The 24,017-nt window shown below is 35.4% G+C and overlaps 1 protein-coding gene across 4 annotated transcripts in view; it reads right to left on the bottom strand.

Moving 5' to 3' along the window:
* The window catches only part of LOC145691057 (uncharacterized), a 235,495-nt gene that overhangs the window by 90,572 nt on the left and 120,906 nt on the right, over positions 1-24,017 (bottom strand). Inside the window, exon 5 of one of the 4 annotated variants that reach the window (XM_081766694.1) lies at positions 8,595-10,506. The exons of the other annotated variants lie outside the window; for them this stretch is intronic. Within the exon in view, the coding sequence (XP_081622820.1) occupies positions 9,798-10,506 (709 nt within the window). The 3' untranslated portion in view covers positions 8,595-9,797. Of the gene's footprint in view, positions 1-8,594; positions 10,507-24,017 lie in introns of those variants that run through there. 4 annotated transcript variants of the gene reach the window in all.

Genomic DNA, 24,017 nt, shown 5'->3' with positions numbered 1-24,017 from the left:
CTGTATACGCCCATATAATTATATAAGGTAATAACACCTCATCAAACGGGATAAATTAGGGGAAAAAACCCCGAACTTTGAATTTTTGGCAATTTTTTAACCATGAAAGGGAACGACATAGACCCCCAATACTGATAGAGGTACATCCTATGGTCCTAGGTAGTGAAGGGCAGTGGGAATATTCCCGGTGGGAAGGAATTTAAAAAATGGGAATATTCCCGGGTTTTTTCCCTGGCCTATAAATTCCCGGGAAGGAATTTATTTCCATTTCTTTATCTTCCGAATTATAAGAACCATATGACTAATTACTTTATTTTAATATATTATGATTTACTTCTAGGTTTTAAAGAATTTGGATAGAAAACAACGTGCCATGGGGGGCTCTAATCCGCCTTCGTTCGCTAACGCTCGCTCTGCAATGCTGTCTGAATTTAATGTTGGTAACGTAATTTAACGTATGAAAAAATAAAACAACCGAATCGGAATAGAATATCGCTAAAAAGTAGGTGCAAAAGCTGGCCCCCAATGCTAAAGAACAGCCAAAATTAGCAAAGTACTAATTTACAAATGATGAAAAAGAACCATTTTGTAAAGTAATTTAGAATTAGGTAGAAATAGAGATGAAGTGCAATTAATAAACCCTGAACCACCATTAGTAATAGACGTCGGTCTGTCTCCTCTCTCTGACTCGAGTTTTTGAAGAGGTAATCGGACTTCTTTTACATGTGAATTAACGTATAGAATTTCGAGAAATAGGTAGAATAAAAGGTCCTGTATGGCAATGTTACGTGTTAAAATATAAAGATAAGTAAGTATCTTGCAAATTTTGTGAACATAGAATAGAATAGAATATTTTATTGTCATTGAGCTTTACAAGCAGTAGACAACGTTCGAATGAGAGATACATATAGATACAGATATATTTATATATAAACAATCAGTTCATACAGACAATCAGTTATTGATTGATTTTATAATGAACAACCTAATAATATTTGAAATAAAGTGCCACTGCAAATTAGGACACAATGTCTTGACATTCACTAAACTCTTGAATCGAGTAAAATGGATTCGTTACTAACCAATCATATAACTTTTTCCTATAGACCATAAATATGTATGCGCAAATGTTGTTAAATTGGTGAGACATGTATCTTGTAGCATTTACCCAATCTAGTTGGTTTATAACATTTATAAATTTAATGTGTTTATAATATTAGTAATAGAGTCAAGATGAGCAAATCCACTTACATATAAATTTAAACTGTTACTTTATAATTTTTTCACACATATTTAATTAATATAACATGTTGTAAATAAATATACATTTATGCGTACTCTCTAAATATAATAGTGTTAATAAAGTAACATAGTACCGTTCAGAATATACATTTTAAAGAATCCTCTGTGGACAACAGTAATAATATGCTTTGATATAAAAATTAATTCCACTTTGAAATCATAATATAGTAATAGAATGCAATTTTCTTTCTGTTTGTACATAAATTCCCGGATAAATTCCCATTCCATAAATCTTCCCGGGAATTTACCCATGACTACCATACCAAATTTTTAAATTTGGCAATTTCCAAAATTTAAGGGGGGTGGTCCTATGTACCCCTGCCAAAATTTAGGGGGTGGGCCAAGGTATCCCTCCCAAAATTTAGAGGGGGTGGTCCTATGTACCCCTAGGTCATTGACCCCGGGCCAAGGTCATTGACCTTTGACCTATGACGTCAAAAAAATTGCTGACTCAGTTGCATATACGGGGACCACTACTACTGCGCAGCTCATTGCTGATGACAAAGTATCGTTTTTGCTTGACCTGCCGTCTTTACCGCGCAATGGCAATTCGTTTGTAGTTAAGAACTTGATAATGTCAAAAATACCAGTCAAATAATAACGGTACTTGTCCAGTTGTTTCTCTTGCAAGAGTGTCGAAACTCCCGAATTGCTAGCATCTCGCAGATTCTTCTCTTTCCATTCAAGCACATCAGTTTGGTAATTCTTTGATGCTGCGTGCTTAGCAAAACCCTTGTTGCGTTCTAATGCATGTTTCCAGTTCCTGTACCCAGTCAAAGTAAATGCATCGCCCGAGCTTGGTTTGGAAATTCTGCATGCAAAACAAAACGCTGCATCGCGAGTAACTGAATATTCCAACCACTCTCTTCCATTGTACCAGTTACTTGAAAAAGAACGTTCTTTACCACCTGTTTTAATTTTGGGAACACTGATAACATTAGCTGTGAAGGAACCTTATTATTTAAGTCACTTGGCACCTCACTTGACACTGAAATATTTTCTTCTCCTTTAGTTCTTTCATCTTCTTCCCTTTTTTCGATGAAATGGGAGTCATCAGCTGCAGCAGGTTTAGTTATATCTGTCTGTCTCTTAAAATATTTTAACAACGACATTTGAGATTTTGCAAGGTTGCTAATTTACTTGATCGTGTTGAAAACGGTGATCAAATGGAAAAGACGGCGAGTGCAATGGTTTCAATCCTCATGCTTCCCAGACAGACCTTTGTTACGTAGCTAGTTGTGCCATTCTAAACACTACGATGTTTCTATGCTACTCCAGCTTCAAATATCGATCGGGTTGGATTTACACTGTATTCTTGATATTTATGATTCTTCATTTCGCTCAAAATATACTTTCTAAATAATATGAGCGAAAATTCTGTGAATTAATATTGTTGTGACCGCAACATATATGATCTTAGATGAATTTCAATGTAACCTTTCTCGGCACACAATTTTGTGAAACAAAAATTCTTTTCTTAAACGAGACAGGTACAAATATCTTCCAATCAGAATTTTGCGTTTGGGGGCCTGGCACCCCGTGCCCCACCCCTGGCTGACTGATACCTGAAAATTATGAAACAATACCATACGGGTATAAGAAAACTAAAACAGAAAATTATGTACAATCGTCATATTTCCTTTTATCCCCATACCCTTCTTCCTGCCTATATCTTATTTCCCAACATCATCAATACGTCGAAGAAGAACAAATAAGTTAATCACTTTAGCTATGACCAGAGTGCAACTCGTGATGGAATCTAAACCTCATTTGCCAAGTCCAAGACCGAAACGAATGCCAAGACAAAACGGAGACCAACCGTGAAACAAATTACCGTACAGAAAATGATTTACCTTTAATTATTTTGTGTGTAACTTAACATATAAACACTGAACGTTGTTCAATATCTACAATACGTATTTTCCTTACTTTAGGATTCATCTGAGCTTTCAGTTTCTTATATTCGCAAAACCAAATCATGAGCTTTGAAGAAAACTGAACGAATGCATGACCCGATAACGCACTGTATCGAGTACATGAAGAAAAAGGAAACCATTAACAATAGTTAACTTGTATTTATTAAATATCTTTAGCACAAATTGAATGCAGTTTGTAAACTTTAATCATTCTCATAGTAGTTTTAAGGTTAAACAATTTCTTTTCTTTTTCTTATTTCTCTCTCTCTCACTCTCTTCTTACAATGATCATTAGTATTTGTTGTCTACCTGGTGATAATTGTTGATGTTCATTAAACATATAATCTCTGATAGTTTATGTAAGTTGATTCATGTAGTAGCTAGATGTGAGTAACCTGTTTCTTTGGAGAAAAAAAGAGTTGCCAAGAACATTAACATATCTTATTTTTCTACTGCAGAATTTGCTTCATGCACCACCAGAAGAAGAATCACTAACACTCCTTTACTACTCCACACGTACGAAGAAGAATAATCTCAAATGAATGTATACTATCTTGAACAGAGAAAACATTTTGTTAATATATATGTTGTTTGAAAAATATCTATTTCACATCCAGAAATTCAAATTCAGTTTTTCTGAAAGACGTTTTGACGGTATAAAAAAGATTATAACATGTGCTGAAATTCGAGTTAAATACATTTTTTCTGAATCACAATTTACTGGTAAAAGAGAATTTCCATCGTCACTAAAATTTCAGAAACAGAATTTTCTGAAATCGAAACTTCATTGTTTTAGGGAATTAAAAAAGTGGTTCAAAATTTTAATTCAAAGAATTTCAAAAATAATTTAATCTTTCCCATTTCCGAAAACAAATATTACTTCACAGAAAATCCGTTTCATAATTTTTAGTTTTCAATTGAAATTTTTGAACATAAACTTTTTGGTAAGAAACTTTCAAGTTTTAAAAATTCCAAAACTAATTTTTCGTTACGGAAAACATGTAAGTGCTCCGAACAAATGAATAAATTTATTCTGATGAAAGAAATAGTGTTGGTAACACTGAGCAATCTCACAACCATTCTTGACTACTTTTTATTAATTCATTGTCCCAATTTTACAGTGTAGGGTCACGAAGGCGCTGACTTACAGCTTAACATGAAATCCAAACGATATGAGCACTGCTAGGCTTGAAGCTAGGTCTCAAGTTTATTTAAAATGACAAAAGTGAACATTTTAAATAAACTAATAGCATTAAGACCTGGTAAACATTTCACCTCAAAACACAGGAAGCTAAGTTTATGTTTATGTCGCTTTTGTATGGTTAAATAAAATTGACTAGCAATGATTATTGGATTGGTTGAGGTTTAATAGGAACGTCAGCGTCGAGGATATTTTTCCAGGTCAGGATCAACATGATTGTCGTAAATAAAATTTAAAATTAAAAATCAAAATATAACAAAAGTATTGCTGAAAAAGAAAACTACAATGCTAAAAGGACAAAATTATAAATATAGGAGAATAATAAATATATAAGTAACGATACATAGCAAATATATAAAAATAACAATCAGTTGTAAATATAAGTAGTAGACCCGCTCGAATATCTAGTTGAGTCAGCAAAATTTTTTGAGGGATCAAAGGTCAATGATCTGGGGGTATGGTCAAGGGTTAATGACCTAAAGATATGTAGGAGCACTTCCTTAAATTTTGTTAAATGCAAAGTTAAAATTTTGGTATGGTAGGATGGGACCAGTGCGTGAACCTCTGTAAGTTACGATGATCCATCTCGTATCTTTTCCTAGGCAAAAAATTGCCAAAAATGTAAATTTCAGAGATTTTCGACCTAATTTTTGTCTTAGTCTTATTATCTTATATGGTTACATGAGTGTACAGGGGTCCAGTTCTTTTATAAGTCATAAGTACATTGGTGGTACCCTTTTGAAATTTGGGAGGGATACACTGGTGCAACCCTTTTATTGGGAATTGTCAAAAACAGGAATTAATAAATATTCCATATGATCCTAACCAGTGGCGTAGGGAGGGAGGGGGGCCCGGAGGGGCCAGCCCCCCACAAAGAGGTCCGACAATGTACTTTGGTACTTTGATGTTTGTAATTTTTTATATATTTTTATGTTTATATATTTTTTTTGTAATTTTTCTATATGTGCCTATAACAGCACTTGCCCCCCCCCCCAAACACACATCCTGGCTACGCTACTGATCCTAACATACATCATTATAAATTTTGGTGATGAATCTCGTTCTGTCTCATGAAGAAATAATTGCCAAACATTAGTACAAGCACGTGCTTCTACCAGGTTGATTATTTATGTAATTATTCCATTTAATGATGCCTGTATTAGCGTATATGATTATATGGATGTCTACAGTTCATTTTCTTTCACAGAACATGGATACATTTATGCAGCCCTCTTAAATTTGGGAGTGGTACCTATAACCACACTTTAAATTTGAAAATGATCAAAAAATAAATAATTGATAAATATTCCCTAGGTTTTTAATATATATCATAACACATTAGAGCCGTCCATCTATTTCCCTTTCACGAATGTAAAATTGAGAATTACTAGTACGGTCACGTGCTCGGTTATTGATATAATTTATCTGCTTTGATGAGACTTTATTACATTATATGATTATATGAAGTGCAGGTTTATAAAATATAATGGTGTACCAAATTTAACGGCAGATTAGCGGACCGATCTTAAAATTTAGCGGTTCATTGGCTCACTCCTTAAAATTGGAAATTGTCAAAAGCAAAATTTGATAAATATCTTCTAGGATCCTAGTATATACTACTTAAATTTGGGTGATTCAGCTTATTTCCCTCTTTGAGAAAATAATTGCCAAAATATTAGTAAGGTCACGAAACCGGTTATTAACTTAATTTTTCTTTTTTGATGAAGTCTTAGTACTGTATATGGTTAAATGGGTGAGAGTAAAGATTCATTTGTTTTTACACAAAGATGATACAAATATTAATTTCGTGGTACCGTACAAATTTATCTGCCCTTTGAATATTTAGATAATGGGTAGAACGAGTGTTCGTAGAGCACTGTAATTTCGTCGATCTTGGCTGAGTACTCACGTAACTATTTTCTTGTTACATTGAAACGAAATCCAGTTCATCTTCATTCCTTTGTTAAGTACTCAGTATTATGTCTTACGTAAAATTAGCAAAATAGTTCCGTGCACTATAACATGACGCCTTTTATAAAATCTGTCTCTTGCGTCGTTGTACTGCAGGGATCAGTAACTTCTTTTGCGGACAGTTACCCCAAGCCAATCAAGTTTTTCTCTTTACTCCAGACTAACTTGTCCGCCAAAGTTAGACTCTCCCACCCTCTTTTTGCAATAACGAGGCTGGGTGTGTCCACAGTAACTGCACTGCAACACTTTTATAAAGTGCCCAAATATGATAAAATATTCATTTTTAATTTTTATAAGCTATATGTAGGTAAACATTTACACCTTGAACTTCCTAAGGAAGTCTTACTTACACACGAGGTTGGAAGCAAGATCTACATCATGCCACCTTAAAAGTGCTTAGTCATTGTGTGCCTTTTATTCACTGACACTCGCAGAGTTCTTCAAATTTGAAGAGCGAACGAGAAATACCTTTTCTTCTATATCGTTTTACCATTGTAGCATTAGGTAGCAGCACAACAAACGCACATAGAGAGCAATACCCTACTCAAAGCATCACAATCATTTGGTATAAAACGCAACATTTTCGTTTATACAATGCCATAAAATTATGCACAAAATTGGAGCAGTTACAACTTGCATATGCATATCTTGCCCTTTTTAAATGACTATCGATCCAAAGTCTACTCATAAAATTTGAAAACAATATGTAATGTATCAAATAGCGTTTTAGTAAAAGAATTTCAATCTCATATGTGCTTAACACTTTGAGCTCCAAGGGTCAAAATCAGAATTTTCCTCTTGGGACCAACTACATATTTCCTGTTTTCCCTTATTTGACCGTGTGTATAAATTGTATGCACAAAAAGTTTTTACCTGTGGGCCATGTGCATATATTTTCTACACAATTCAGTGTAGAGATTATAGGCTTGTGTAGAGATTTTCTATACAATTATCGTTGAAACAAATGTACAAATATTTAGTACTTGCCCCTGGGAACAGCATACAGCAATGGACCAATAATTACTCAAAAGTTGGTACCACTGCAGGCAATCAAAGTCCATTGTCTTTAGAAGCTGAATTGTAGTGCATTTCAGTTAACATTACACTGTTGTGAGAAACCCCTGCTCCGTGTAGTAATTCTTTTTCACCTCAATATGGTAAACGAGGACGCAGTAAGAGATATTTTAGAAAGAATGGAAAGTGATATGAGTGACTTGTGCGAAGAATTATTTACTAACATCACTAATTCAGATAATCCTCCTTTTTCACCACCCGAAACTGTGTATGATTCTTTTAGGGTGATGAATATGAAGATACCCTTAAGACATGCCGGAAAAGAAGACAAGTCAGAGAATGGTGAATCGATATTTAGTGTCCATCAATTGAGTGATTCTGAAATTGACCCAGAGGAGACCGAAACCTGGGCTAGTTGCACAAAAGAAATTGTGTGCTATCCAGTATTTGGAAACTTGCACGAGTTCGAATGTGATTTTGATGGTGGTGTGACGGGCGAGGTTATTGATATTTTGCTAGGTACAAAAGACGTGCTATATTACTATGAGCTATTTGTTGATGACTCAGTATTGGACTTAATTGTAACTGAAACGAACAGATACGCAGATCAATGTATTACTTCTCACATTGAAAACGAAACGTCAACTGATCATGCAAGGTTGTCCATGTGGCATGATACAGATAAGAGTGTAATACTCCAGTTTTTAGGTTTGATTTTGTGGATGGGGTTGGATGTAAAAATAAATATTAGAAAATATTTATCCAAAAGTTCACTATATGAAAACAATATTAGTGAGTGTATGCCTCGAAACCGGTATAAACTACTTCTTAGTATGTTTCATTTCTCTGATAACGAATCAGTGGAAAACAAATCTAACCGAATGATTAATCATAAGATCAATCCCCTTGTTGCCATGCTGAATGAAAAATTCAAGACTGTGTACATACCCGAACAATATGTATGTATTGATGAGACATAGGACCGTTTCGAGGGAGACTTAGTTGCAAGAAGTACATGCGAGGTAAGAGACAAATACGGGCTGAGATTATTCAAGCTTTGCGTCAAGGGTGGATCCACTTGGTACGCAAAGCTCTACGGAGGAAAGCAGGTCAAATCATCAAAGCAAGCTATGCCAACTAAGATAGTAATGGAAATGATGAGTCCATTATTGAATGCCTGTAGAACGTTGTTCACAGACAACTTTTACAAAAGTGTTGTTTAGACTAACAAACTCAATGACAATCAAACACATTTGATAAGAACCTTAGGAAGAAACGGATAGGTATGTCCATTGTCTATGTCCACTATCTTTTAACCAGAAGATCATCATCTGTTGCATTAACCTGTGCATACATCAGTTTAAAAATCAAAATGAACCAAGTATAGTCCCCTAGGCCGAAAAATCGTTAGAGGAAATTTCCATATTAGAAACAAAAATACGGAAAAGTTGGAATGTGCATGTGGACAAAACAACATTGTTGGGAATTAGAGACTAGCAAACTTGCAAAAAATTAGATGGCGACATAAGTTATCCTTCACACGATGAACAATGGAACAGGAGTTCCCTAACTCTTCTCTCATTCCGTCATTGCTGTCAAACTGTGCTCAAACTTGGAATCACTCTTGACTAGAAGTACAACAGATATTTATGTTGTGGAATCTTTTTTGCACCCATTCAATATCGTTCAAATAAACGTTTTTGTCTTGTGAGTCCGTGGTTTTTCTTATGCCTATAACCGCTCAATTGGTTTTCAAGTTCAAAATACCATATAATGCGACGTACTTTTTCAAATCTTTGGGACTGACCAGGCTCTCAATTCATTAACTTCGCTTTTATTTTGATGAGAGGAATAATCTCTTAGTTCCTTGATCTCATTATTTATATTTCACGATACTCTATTCTAGTTATGGATTTTCTTTTTCTTCATTGTTTTTCAATAGGGAACGGACGACTTTTATGAGTCAGAATGCTGTAGTTACTACCTACGCATTTCCTCTTATAGAGCAGATTTGTAATTTACTAATATTTTCCATATAATAAATTATAAAACATACTTCTGTAATTAATATACTATTGGAAATTAACATTTTCTTGTTGCTATTAACAAAAAAATAGTTCGTTTAAATCAACGCTATTAAGAATTCTGGCAATAAATGTAAACGCGAGATATTTTTATAATATTGTCTTAATAAATTCTATATTAATAACTTACCATGCTTTAGATTCTTAACTATAGTGTGTGATATTAAATATTATTATTAAAGTTGAATCATAAAGAAACACAAAGTATCTTCTAGAAAGATGATTGTGTTTTCATACTCTGAGAAACACTTTTATAAATCAAAAACTAGTTCTAACATTTTAAATAAAGTAAAAGAGAATATTAAAAAGTCAATTTGAAGCATACTTCTGTTTACGCAATTCCTTTCGTTTATGACTTATATAATGCTTTTGAAGATAATGATTTCGAGCAAAACTTTTCCCACACTCTTTGCAAGAGAATGGCTTCACTCCCGTGTGAAGTAACAAATGTTTCTTAAGATTATGTAAAAGGCCAAATGCTAAACCGCATTGGTCACACGAGAATGATTTTTCACCTGTGTGTGCCAACATATGTCTCTTAACTTGATCTTTGTCAGTGAAAGATTTACCACATAAGTCACAAGAATGTGATTTTATACCCCAATGAATTAACATATGCTGCTTAAGATTACTTTTAATAGAAAATTTCTTACCGCAAGCTGTACAAGAAAACCGCTTCTCGCCCGTATGAACTATTCTATGACGCATCATGCTAGATTTGATTGAGAAACATTTTCCACAGAAAACACAAGAAAACGGCTTTTCCTCTTTGTGAATTAATAAGTGTCTTGACAAGTGAGATTTTTGAGAAAATGATTTATTGCAGTGAACGCAAGTAAACGGTTTTTCCCCTCTATGAATTAATAAGTGTCTTGACAAATGGGATTTTTTAGAAAATGAATTGTTGCACTGAATGCATTTAAACGCAATTTCGTGTTTATGAATTAAATATTCTGAAATGTTATGCTCCTGAATACTGCTGGATTCGTTGGAAACATCATCTTGTGCGTCAAAAGTCCTAGTAAAGTAAATGAAAAAAATATTAAAATTAATGCTTGGAACAAAAAATTTACCGATCACCCACGTAATGCTATTAATACTTACATCATTTAACCAAAAATATGTTACACTAACCTCTGCATATTAAAATTATATTTATCTTACAGTTTTAAGGGCGGAAAGAAAATAAATCAGGGGTACAAGTGATTGCAAGGTATATACTGAAAACAGAAACAAAAATTCTCTTTTGTTCAAGAATTCTTGTGTAGACATTCTAACATTGGTAACACTACTTCTCAATCGCATGATTATAATCGTAATAAGACTTAAGGAAATGAGGGCAATAGGATTTATGACGTAATGAGCCGTGCTACTTTATTTTAGTTGAGTTACAGTGCTTTTTCTATAATGCAATCTATTCCGGGGCATCTATTTGCTGATTCTGGGGAACTAAGGGAAATTTCTCTGATAAGGAAGAAATCATTCTGATTTCTGAGGATGATAGTGACTCTCCAACAGTAGCATTAATAATGATTACTGATGTGCCCAATGGTATTCCAGATAAGCTTTCCTAATTCCAAACAGTGTGTAACGTTGACTGTGGAAGTGTGTAACGAACTTTTACTGTGATATATGTGGGACGCCTGTCCCATATTATTGCAATTATCGTGAAATGCATGTGTTGTATGCACTGACTTAAGTGAAATCACGATTAGTTTTCTATAGCTGCACGAAACATTTCATGTATACTGCGCACCAAGTTACATAACATTTTGAAAATAAATAAGTATTACATACGCGTAAATAGGTAATGGATAAAACGCCAGAAAACGTTAATCACCGACGGTGATCACAGAAACATATGAACTTCGTTATTAATTACTCCACCCTGAAAAGAAAAATATTCATGATTTCAGAAAGTACCATTTCGCTTTGCGCTGAAGAGCATTTTAGTATTCGGCCGCAATAATAATAATAATAATAATAATAATAATAATAATAATAATAATAATGATAATAATAATAATAATGTATTTCACAAGTGCAATTTCACAAAACAATGTCTGCTGTCGTTGTGGAAAGGAAACTGCATAATGAAGAATCGGCAATGTTTCAGCCTGCAAACGGAGCTGGTCCGAACTATCTTCACTCTGTGTAAGAGAGGCTTTCTCAGCGTTGTCGGCAATTCAAAACCTGCTATGTGCATTTTTTAGGAGAAGCGAAAAACAGTATCCTGGTTAGATTTTACGCTTTATAAAGGTGATGTTATGAGTAATATCTAATGCTGCACGTAACTTGACACCTTCTCAAGTAATAATAAATTAGAGTCTAAAAGAGTCTAAAAGCTGGACCAGATAGTACTACTATCTCGAAATGGCCGAAAATGTCACATAGCAGGTTTTGAATTTTCGACTATATATATATATATATAGAGAGAGAGAGAGAGAGAGAGAGTTAATGAAATATACCGACAAACTGTAATAGGTGATTGCTCACATAAAAAAAGCAAAAAAAAAAAAAACATATGGATCTATGGCGAGAAGTGTATAGTTTCAGAGCTAGGGCAGTCCGAAATCACGAAAAAGCTAAATTTTAAGAGGCTCTATTTTGAATTTCAGAAACTGTGGATGGTGGTCCTTATCAGCGTAAAGGAGGCAACGCATACAGAATCCAAAAGTGCATATTTAATGTATTTTCAATCCGTCTACAGGGTATTCCCTACAAGGTGTTATTCTGAGATATGCTCTCAATACAGTTTTCAGATATACCCTGATTTCAAGGAGGATCCAAAGTAGGCAGAAGGTAAGCCTTGACAACAATGGATATCCAATTCTTCGGAGGGAAGTCGGAAGTGTAAGGAAACGGCGGCTCCATGTTTTTTGTGTTCAGAATAACGTGTGATGTGATAAATTTCGTCACGTTTTATTTCACGTTTTCTTCACTTATAAGCGTAAAAGGAAACATCGCAGCATGCGTTTTCTGGAATACGAGAGACCGTGCCGCTGACGATAATTAACACTTCCGACATCGCGCCAAAGGAATCTGTGTTCACTGCTATCAAGACTGATCGTTTGCCTACTTAGAAACAATCATAATGGCAGACCATATCTTAAAATTCGGTTGATGGCATGTCTTGTAATCTTACCCTGCAGAGAATAGTCTGTACACCCATTGAACCTTAATAAAATGTGCATTTTTGGGCTGCGTATGCATGACTTCCTTTACATTCATAAGGACCACCATCCACAGTTTCTTGAATTCGAAATAAGGCCTCTTGAAATTTGACATTTTCGCGATTTTAGGCAGCCCTAGCTCTAAAACTATGCACTTTTTCCCACAGGTCCATATGAACTTTTTCTCTTATTTTGAAGTGAGGAATCACCTCTTACAATTTGACAGTTTAGTTCATTAACACCCTGTATATGTATATATAGAAGACGATAGAAACATCATGCAGTTGTTCAGGAATACTAATTTCTTTCAGCTTCCCTGACATTTGTCAAAATCAGGAAGTCCTTACTGGGACTTCTATGGTTTCCTTTTATGTAGCTATGTAAGGAATAACACATTCTCTTCTCGCGTGTATCGATTAAATGAAGACCGATATTAATCTCCAAGTGAACATCTCTATTTGTTGAGTGATAAGTGCATATATGTGTAAACTATCAGTAGGTTCAAAGAATGGGATATATGTTTCAATACTCACAGTGTCACTACTACAAAATATTCTATAGTATAGAGCATTCAAATTAAATCAATTCAGGACTAAATGTGTCTATTACATCACCTGAGGTAAGCGGCCAATAGATTCTAGAATTTTCGAACTAAGGGGGCAGAGGCGAACTTGCCTGGAGCTTCCTCGTGGCTAAGCGGTTAGCGTACGCGCCTTTGGCGTGGGAGACCTGAGTTCGATTCCCGGCGTGAGCTCATGTGGTTCGGATTCCACGTTAATCAGTAGGTCCACGTCTCATATAGCCTCGCTGCTGAACGGGACGCTAAACTAAAATCACCTCACCTCACCGCGAACTTGCCTGATCGTGAGTACTCTTGTAATTATTGTCAGTTAGATCTCGCTCCGAATGTGAAAAATTTAAAAGTTTGGGAAACGATGTACTGTGAGTGTCCTCTCAGCCAGTAAATATGAAGGAGTCTCAACGGTCAACTTCATCCCCCCTATTTACAATTCTTGTAAAGCGAAGTAAATAAGTCCCACAATGTCCTTTATTGCTGTTCTATGTGAGTCACTGCACTGAAAAGGTAAATAGCACGTGTTGTCGGCTACGAAGCTAACGGTATCTGTTCGCAACGAAACTTTTCCACCTATTTCCTGCAACTGTCGTATTTGAGTTCCTTCTGGTTTCGTTTACAAAAGGTACTTTTGTAGTAAATATCTGCAGCAAAAAGAACCCAAAGGCAAATTAAATCATACGACAAACTATATGTAATTTATCTCTCTTATCGAAGCATACAAGAAAGAATAACGTAGCACACTTACTTTTTAACAACTTAGATCAGACACATTTTGATGCTAAATTGCATGAGGAAATAAAATGTGACATTTGGGAAGTACTCTCTACAAAATTAATATTTCTTATGTTCTTAAAATGTTCACAGTTCACTATTTCAAAAATCTTTTTTACGCACCATGTAAAATGGAAAATTAATCTCAATTTTGGCCAAGGTTTGTCATAATAGAAGTACAACCTTCAAGTTTTAGACAACTGACCTACTAAATAAAGGACCTTACAGTAATTAGTAATAAGGGTAATAATAATAATAATAATAATAATAATAATAATAATAATAAAACATTGGCTGAGGAATAAAATGCTTTTTAATCTTATAGATAACAAATTATACACAATTATACTATACTCACTAATGATTGATACTAATGCAACTTAAACATCTATGAAGAACAATTAAATACAGACAGGGAAAATACATGATTGAACTCCACAAGAATGTCTGTAGCACCAACTTAACGAGTCACTGGTATGCACTAACAGAAACAAAAAAAGAGAAGATGGTTTGTATTAACTCGAAGTTTTGGTCTGAGAAGATGAAACACAAATAAAAAGCCCAACTGAACACGTCAGAAACTACTTATCCAGATACTGATATAATGTTTTCAAAGCCGGCTCAAAACGTACCTAACTTTCGGAATGCTACATCCTCTTTCAGAAAAAGATGTTACAGAAGAAAACAAAGCCAAAACATAAGCTGTGAGTTACTTGCTTTGTTATTTTGCTCCAGTGCCTACATTGATGTTTATGGTGGTCTAAAAGGTGGAAGGATTAGTTAAAGAGAATATCAAAATAATCATGGGATAGCGTATTGAACAAAATGTGAAGAGAAAAACAAATAATGAAAGAAAGAGGACAATGCAAGATTTAGCTGCAGCTGGTATGAGTAGTGTTCGGCACGGAATTTTGTTTGGAATGCAAAGAGAAAATGCTTAGAGATTGGATCGCATATGAGACGATAGATTCCTGGCTACCGTTACTTACCAGTTACGAATAAATAAGTAACTAAATAAAATGTCTACAAAATCGAAATGTGTTAACTTGGAAAATTGAAAGTAATAATCGACTGAGGGAATGCCAACATTACGCTATGAAACTTCGCATATTACGATTTAAGGTACAAGGGTTCCTCTTAGCACTTAAAACGATTTGTGTGATTGTAACAACAGTTAGTTGGTATTTCCACATGAAATTCTCGTGAAATACACTGGCTAAATAGAAGACTGGCTTGGTGACACGAACCGCTAATGATAGAAGAAAGGAAAAGTGGAACATTTCGGAACGTTTACATGAACGTATGAAAATTATTGTGAAGTCTCCTTCAGTTGGTTGAGAAAATTCCGCTTACAACACCAGGAGGTAAAAGGGCTGATTATTTCCTAGAGTAAAAAGTTGATTGGTTGCATAGATTTAACAAACGAGAAAAGACATGGCATCAGCGCACTCAAACAAACAAACCTAAAGAAGGTGCGATATAATAACTAATCACTGGTAGCATTGTATACTAGACGTCTGACAAAGAAATTACTTACATATTGTTCACTAGCAGCGTTCACCCCGCTTCGCTGCGGTCACCCCGGAACGCAATAAACTTTGTTACTTAGATAATTTTTACTTTTTCGCTTTCAAGTGATATGATAAAAACCATAGAAGATTGCAGTAAATGTTAACATTATATCGCCTGTCATTTATGTTAACCCGCCCCGCTTCGCTGCGGTCACCCCCGAACGCAATAAACTTTGTTACTTAGATAATTTTTACTTTTTCGCTTTCAAGTGATATGATAAAAACCATTATAACGCCTGTCATGTATGTTAACCCGCCGAGTGACACGGTCATGCGGGTTGCATATAAATACGTTTATTTTTATACTTATGATGAACTAACAAAGGATTTGTACGTAATGGACACCTGAATGGTCAATTATCTCAAGACACTGGTAATTGAAAATTAAAGTGATATGATAAAAACCATCTAGGGTCCAAATCCTAATAACCCCCCAAAAATAAAAGAAATTGGTTCAGCCGTATTAGCGTGATGAGCGGACAAAGGATTTGTGCGTTCTCTTTTATATATATAGATTATTGGAAATATTCAACAAATATTAATAAAACAAACTGCACAAAGAACTGAATATATTACTAACATCATTGTAACAATTTTGGAAAATGTAACATTGCCTTCATCGGACCGATTATGGTGATGGAATCGTGTCGGAAGAACGTGTTTGAAATCCTGTTGATAGCAGCAGAGACTGTGTGTTGGACAATTTGCAGTCTATTGGAAATGTCGACACGGTATTACGGAAAGCTCGTTCTGTGCTTCATTTCTGTTGAAGAATGAACAAAGAGAGGTTCTGAGTGATTGATAGTTGACTGTCAATCGGTGGGTGCAAAATTTACTACGTTAACAGGTTGAGTGTGCCTAGATTCTGAGGGTGCAAAGGTACTTCACTCGATTTATATTTGAGTGAAGAGAAGTCTTGTGAATTGTAGGACAGCTGTGTATTCGCTGCACGTAATACAATGAGCAATTTTATAAGAACAGAGCGGATCGTTTGTTAGATTTTTTAAATCCTAGACAATCCACTATGTTTACAATCTAAGATGTAGTTTCTGATTATAAAATGAAACTGGTGATGAAGTCTTAATGCTTCGGCATTTGTGTTACTAAGAATCTGACTATAGAAGTTTAGTGGCTACGGTACTGAGATTTGGATGATGTTGATTGGGTTGTATTTCAGAAAGATACAGTTTGAAAGGTACTGATTGTTTGTAGTATGAGCTTAGACTTTATCAGACACATTTTCGTCGGAAATGGCGAGTTATTTGCTCAGTGCGAGAACAATAGAAATGGAAGCGAAAATTTTGTCAAAAAGCTTTTGTCAAGGTATAGTGATAACACTGTGCAACACATTAAAACTTTTTTCTGTCTTTCAAGTGAAATGGTTTGATTTTAACTAAATGACAGGTGTTGAATTCATTGGTGGAAACCAAAATGTTCCATCACGTCACGTTTTGTTGGCCAGACCACAACGCATTATACGAAATGTAAATATTTAAGTATATTTATTATCTAATATAGGGCTGAGAAGGCGTATTATACTAAGTTTTGTTGATTTATTCTTTAGAATACTTGCTTTGGTCGTTTACACTTGTAGACATCTTCTGGAATTTCTCTGACGATAGACCAGCAATATTGAGCAAGATAGTAGTAATTGCCCGACTCGGCCTAACTTTGGACTTTGACCCCGACATTTATGACGTCATAGGTCAAAGGTCAATGACTTTGGCCCGAGGTCAATGACCGAGGGGTAATTAGGACCACCCCCTCTAAATTTCGGCAAAGGTACCTTGGCCCACCCCCTAAATTTTGGCAGGGGTACATAGGACCACCCCCCTTAAATTTTGGAAATTGCCAAATCTAAAAATTGGGTGTGGTAGCCTAGGACAACAGTATGTACATCTATCAGTATTGGGTGTCTATGTCGTTCCCTTTCATGGGTAAAAAATTGCCAAAAATTCAAATTTCGGGGGTTTTGACCTAATTTCTCCCCTTTGATGAGGTGTTATTACCCTATATGGTTATATGGACGTATACAGGGGTCCATTACCTTTCATAAGACATGGGTATATTAATGCACCCCTTGAAAAATTTGGGAGGGGTACCTTGGCCCACCCCTTAAATTTTGGAAATTGACCAATTTAAACATTGGGTATTATAGTACAGGACGCTAATATGTATTATAATAAATTTGGGTGGTCCACCTCATTCCCTTTTAGGGGTACAAAATTGCCAAAAATATAAACGTAAGCAATACGTTGTACCACGTGTTTGTTTTCGACCTAATTTATCTCCTTGGATGAGGTCCTATTACCTTATATGGTTATATGGTCATGTATAGGGGGTCCATCTGTGCACCCCTTTAAATTTTTGGGAGGGGTACTTTGGCCCAGCCCTTTAATTTTGGAAATTGCCCAATTTAAACATTTGGTATTATAGTATAGGACACTAATACAGATCACTATAAATTTGGATGGTTCACCTCGTTCCCTTTTAGGGGTACAAAATTGCCAAATTTTAGTACAACCACGTGTTTGGTTTTTGGCCCAATTTATCCCGCTTTGATGAGGTTCTAATACCTTATATGGTTATATGGTCATGTATAGGGGTCCATTATCTATCATAAGACATAGGTACATCTGTGCATCACTTTAAAAGTTTGGGAGGGGTACCTTGGCCCACCCTTTCATTTTTAGAAATTGTCCAATTTAAACATTTGGTATCATAGTATTGGACCTCAATATGTATCATGATAAATTTGGATGGACCATCTCGTTCCCTTTTAGGGGTACAAAATTGTCAAAATATAAACGTAAGAAATACGTTGTACCACGTGTTTGGTTTTTTGGTCCATTTTATCCCCTTTGATGAGATCCTATGATTACAGGGGTCCATTTCCTATCATAAGACATGGGTATATTGTTGCACCCTTCTTAAAATTTGGCAAGGAGTCCACTGAAATTGTCCAATTTAAGCATAGTACAAGACCTCAATATGTTTCGGTGGTCCTGAGAAACATTTGCAGGTGCCATTTTAATACTGGAATGCTGACTTTCATTGTGTGCTTTTACAAGTAAAGGCAATACTTTGATGTAATTGTATGTTTGATATTTGGTAAAGTATTTCCACATACGATGTTTCAATGTCTGATTAAATCTTTCTGCGATGCTGGCTTTAATATCTGGATCCTTTGTTGTAACATGTTGCACGTTGTGTTTCGTGAGAAACTTTTGTACTGTCTTGTTGGTAAATTGAGTTCCTTGATTACTACGTAGCACAATTGGTTTCCTGTCCTGGAAAATAATTTCAAATGCATTCACTATATCCTCGGCACTTTTTGATTTTAGTGGTACAGCCCATCCGTACCGACTAAACACATCAATCACTGTAAGAATATAGCGGTAATTGTCATTATAGTTTTGAAGTGATTGTAAATCATTTAGATCACATTCCCATTGATCATCAATATTGTTAACAAGATAAAAATCTCTACGGAAACGACGACGTACAGGACGATGTAACGTGTAGGTAGGTTGTTTGTTTAACCAAAGTTTTATTTTGGCTAGAGGTATAGATTTTCCTGTGGCTTGCCATAACTTCTTTGCAGTAGAAAATGATGCAGGATGTGCAGGATTGTAATAAATGGATTTCAACTTTTTATTCATGGTTTGTACGTTGACCATTCTGGAATGATACGTTTTCTTTTCGGTCGGACTTCTAAAACATCATCATCATCTTCTTCTTCTTCTTCTTCTCCGGAAGAAAATAATTCAGGTGGCGGTTTTGGTGGTGCAGATCCTTCAGTTGCTGTTGTACTATTATGCTTGATAATATAGTTTAATCTTCGAGGATTACCAATCAATTCTTGAGGTGTGTTTGACGATGCAAGGTAGTTGCAAAACAATTCCCAGCCTTGAGGATTAGAGTGTTTCCTCGGTCGAGTCACATCGCACATTAAACCTACAATATTGGATCCATGTAGTTTATTATCATTGATGTACACTGTTCCTTTATGGTCCCACGTAATTGCGTCATCTTGTTTTAAACGACGGAATAGTAGTTCGGCTTTCTTACGATACATTTGTGGTATTGCGGCTAAAATTTCTTGTTTCGTGCTATCGTCAACATTCGGGACGTCACCATCAGGTTTCATTGATGTAATTGTAGGTGGTATAGGTTGTTCTTGTTTACGTATCACATAAAGATATTTCTGTAATATTCTATTGTACTGATTCCATTTTTCTTCATCACTTGGATACGATGTATTCAATATAGATTGCATTTCACGATCGAGATTAGATTCTCGATTTTCACTCGCACGGGATGATGATGCATGCATTCGTTGAAGCATTTCTGGTGGCACTAAAACCATCTTCTTGCTATGTTCCATGATGTTTATTGTTTAAACAAAATACTGGATAACACACTTCCTAGAATAGGTGCAAGTAATGCAGGTAAGAATTCTCCTTGTTGTACGGCTAAATGTTTCTTCTTTTTATCCAATGATTTTGTATTGTCTACGAGATAGCGGAGCGTGTTCTTGTAACGCTTTAATCTTGACTTCTGCGCACTTGTCAGTGGAACATTGCCTTTTAAGACATCATAACAACATTCACAAATACTATGAATTAATGAAGTGTCTGCATTGGCAATAATAGCTTTACGCAATCTTGGTTTAGCTTTGTGCAGAGCACGTAGCAGATCAGCGTGTTTCACTGTAGGAGACATCGTGACAGACTAAGTCATTCTTTTCACATGCACAATAATTTAAACATGTTTTGTTGGTACGTAAACATAATGATGCAGATCGTCGGGAAAAATATTTGTACGAAATCGCATTTCATCGGGTGTATCTTGTTTAAGATCCATCAGTAAATAGCCAGTAATAGCTGTTTCCACTGTGTATCCATGATGAACACTAACACCTTGTTTCAAAAATGATGCGTATTTAAAGCGAGTACAATTTTTTTTTTGGTTTTAGTTTGCAAATTCTTGCACTCACTGGTAAATGTTGGCGAGAAACGGAAAATCCGTTCATCTGTTTATCGAATAGTTGAAAAACCGTTTATTTGTTAATCGAATAGTTAAAATCGGATAAAGTTTAATGGTTAACCGTGAAAGCTGATCACTGTTTGATTTAAAATCTATTTGAAAATTTTTCATTTGAAATTTGTTTTTGAAATTTTTGTTTCAAAAATTTTGTTTGAATTTTTTTTTTTCAAAATTTGTTTCAAATTTTTAGTTTGAAAATTTTTTTCGTTTCAAAAAATATTGCTTCAAACTTTTTTGTTTTCAAAAGTCTTAATTTGAAAATTTTTTTTCGTTTCAAAATTTTTGTTTGAAAATTTTTCGTTTCAAAATTTTTGTTTGAAAATTTTTAGTTTGAAATTTTTTGTTTGAAAATTTTTCAAAAGTTTTCGTTTCAAATTTTTGTTTTGAAAATTTTTTAGTTTCAATATTTTCGTTTAAAAGTTTTCGTTTCAATTTTTGTTTTGAAAAGTTTGGTTTGATTTTTTTAGTTTGAAAGTTGAAAAAAAGTTAAATGCCATGAATCTTTCCTTTCAAAGTTTCCACCTAATTCCTAGAGAACATTGACCAGGGACCTCGTCGCGCATCAAAACAAAATCATCGATCACGTGACCGTACTACACCCGAAGGGTCCTACCAAATTGAAAGGGGATACCCGTCCATACCTTATCAAATAAGATAAATTGAGTCAATAACCGAACATGTGGTTGTACTAAAAAATTTGGCAATAGGACCACCGAAACATATTGAGGTCCTGTACTATGCTTAAATTGGACAATTTCAGTGGACTCCTTGCCAAATTTTAAGAAGGGTGCAACAATATACCCATGTCTTATGATAGGAAATGGACCCCTGTAATCATAGGATCTCATCAAAGGGGATAAAATGGACCAAAAAACCAAACACGTGGTACAACGTATTGCTTACGTTTATATTTTGACAATTTTGTACCCCTAAAAGGGAACGAGATGGTCCAGCCAAATTTAACATGATACATATTGAGGTCCAATACTATGACACCAAATGTTTAAATTGGACAATATCTAAAAATTAAGGGGTGGGCCAAGGTACCCCTCCCAAAATTTTAAAGGGATGCACCAATGTACCCATGTCTTATGATAGATAATGGACCCCTATACATGACCATATAACCATATAAGGTATTAGAACCTCACCAAAGGGGGATAAATTGGGCCAAAAACCAAACACGTGGTTGTACTAAAATTTGGCAATTTTGTACCCCTAAAAGGGAACGAGGTGAACCATCCAAATTTATAGTGATCTATATTAGTGTCCTATACTATAATACCAAATGTTTAAATTGGGCAATTTCCAAAATTAAAGGGGTGGGCCAAGGTACCCCTCCCAAAAATTTACAGGGGTGCACAGATGTACCTATGTCTTATGATAGGTAATGGACCCCTATACATGACCATATAACCATATAAAGTAATAGGACCTCATCCAAGGAGATAAATTAGGTCGAAAACCAAACACGTGGTACAATCCGCGGCAAAAAACCTGCAACATGAGCATATAAGTCTATTGTGAAATGACGAAGTCTTTTGCTCCAAATAAGTGTGCACGGGAGGAGGCCGAGGTTTATTCTGGCGTGATTCGTTCCCCTTAGACGTTATGTTCATTCCTGTGCTGTTGGGCGTAGTTTCACAATAAACTTACATCCTTATGTTGCAGGTTTTTTGCCGCGGGTTGTAGAACGTATTGCTTACGTTTATATTTTTGGCAATTTTGTACCCCTAAAAGGGAATGAGGTGGACCACCCAAATTTATTATAATACATATTAGCGTCCTGTGCTATAATACCCAATGTTTAAATTGGTCAATTTCCAAAATTTAAGGGGTGGGCCAAGGTACCCCTCCCAAATTTTTCAAGGGGTGCATTAATATACCCATGTCTTATGAAAGGTAATGGACCCCTGTATACGCCCATATAACTATATAAGGTAATAACACCTCATCAAAGGGGATAGATTAGGTCAAAAACCCCCGAAATTTGAATTTTTGGCAATTTTTTACCCATGAAAGGGAACGACATAGACACCCAATACTGATAGAGGTACATACTGTTGTTTTAGGCTACCACACCCAATTTTTAGATTTGGCAATTTCCAAAATTTAAGGGGGGTGGTCCTATGTACCCCTGCCAACATTTAGGGGGTGGGCCAAGGTACCCCTGCCAAAATTTAGGGGGGTGGTCCTAAGTACCCCTCGGTCATTGACCCCGGGCCAAGGTCATTGACCTTTGACCTATGACGTCATAAAGGGCGGGGTCCAAGTCCAAAGTTAGGCCAAGTGGGGCAATTACTACTAAGATACTTTCAGTCCATTTGCCACTGTAACGCTTTTCAAATGTGACATTGTGCTAATGAAACCCTTCTCCATGTTCATCACTTACTACACCGAAGTTTTGAGGGAAAAAGTCAGCATGTGAGTGCTAAAAGTGTAATTTTAATATGTTGCATCCCATGAGTTGAAAACTCCGCATCATGTCACTAACAATGACTTCATACTTTTCAGCTTTTACATTTCCAAGGAATCCTGAATATACCGGTTTAAATTACATCCAAGCTAATTTCTCAATATCTGAGAGTTTAGAATCAAAGTCTTCATTCTGCATGACTGTTTTAATCTGTGGACCAACAAATACTTATTCTTAAGTTCAGGGATTTCTCCTTAAGGTGTGAAAGCAATACCTTCTCTATCTAGTGCTTTAACAAAGATTGTCATCAACCCAAGTTTGATATGTAATGGTGGCAAAAATACATTTTTTGTTCGTTCACAATTGGTTCACGAGATATGTTCCTGGTGCCAGGAATGAAATCTTGTCTTTGAGGCCCGTATTTAAGGACACAGTGGTTTACTTTGTCACGGCTGTTCCACTCACATAAAAAGACAACAATACTTTGGTATCGTTGTTGCAGTTCTGTGAAAATACCAATAACTTTAAAGTCCCTTCACCCATGCCATTTGAAATTTTTATAGAAAAATAAACACACTGCTGAACAAGACTGCACTTATTTAATATAAAAAACACATTTACACGTGACGTTTCGATCTTCTAGCGGAGATCCTTATCAGATATTCACTTATATTCAAAATTATTGTTGAGCTCCTTCGTGGCTAAGTGGTTAGCGTACGCGCCTTTGGCGTGGGAGACCCGGGTTCGATTCCCGGCGGGAGCTCATGTGGTTCGGATTCCACATTAATCAGTAGGTCCACGTCTCATATAGTCTCGCTGCTGAAAGGGACGCTAAACTAAAATCAACTCAACTCAACTCAACTCAACTCAACTAAAATGATTGTCGCATGTCAATAAATATGTTGTTGTAGGAATATAATTTGATAACGAATTCGCCCGGTATTTCTTATAATGTTAATATGTGTATAATCG

The sequence above is a fragment of the Thermobia domestica genome, chromosome 7, assembly GCF_964235325.1.
Source record: "Thermobia domestica chromosome 7, izTheDome1.hap1.1, whole genome shotgun sequence".
In the NCBI taxonomy this organism is placed as follows: Eukaryota; Metazoa; Arthropoda; class Insecta; order Zygentoma; family Lepismatidae; genus Thermobia; species Thermobia domestica.
Note: the sequence above shows the minus strand (reverse complement) of the source record. Positions and strands in the feature narration are given on the sequence as shown.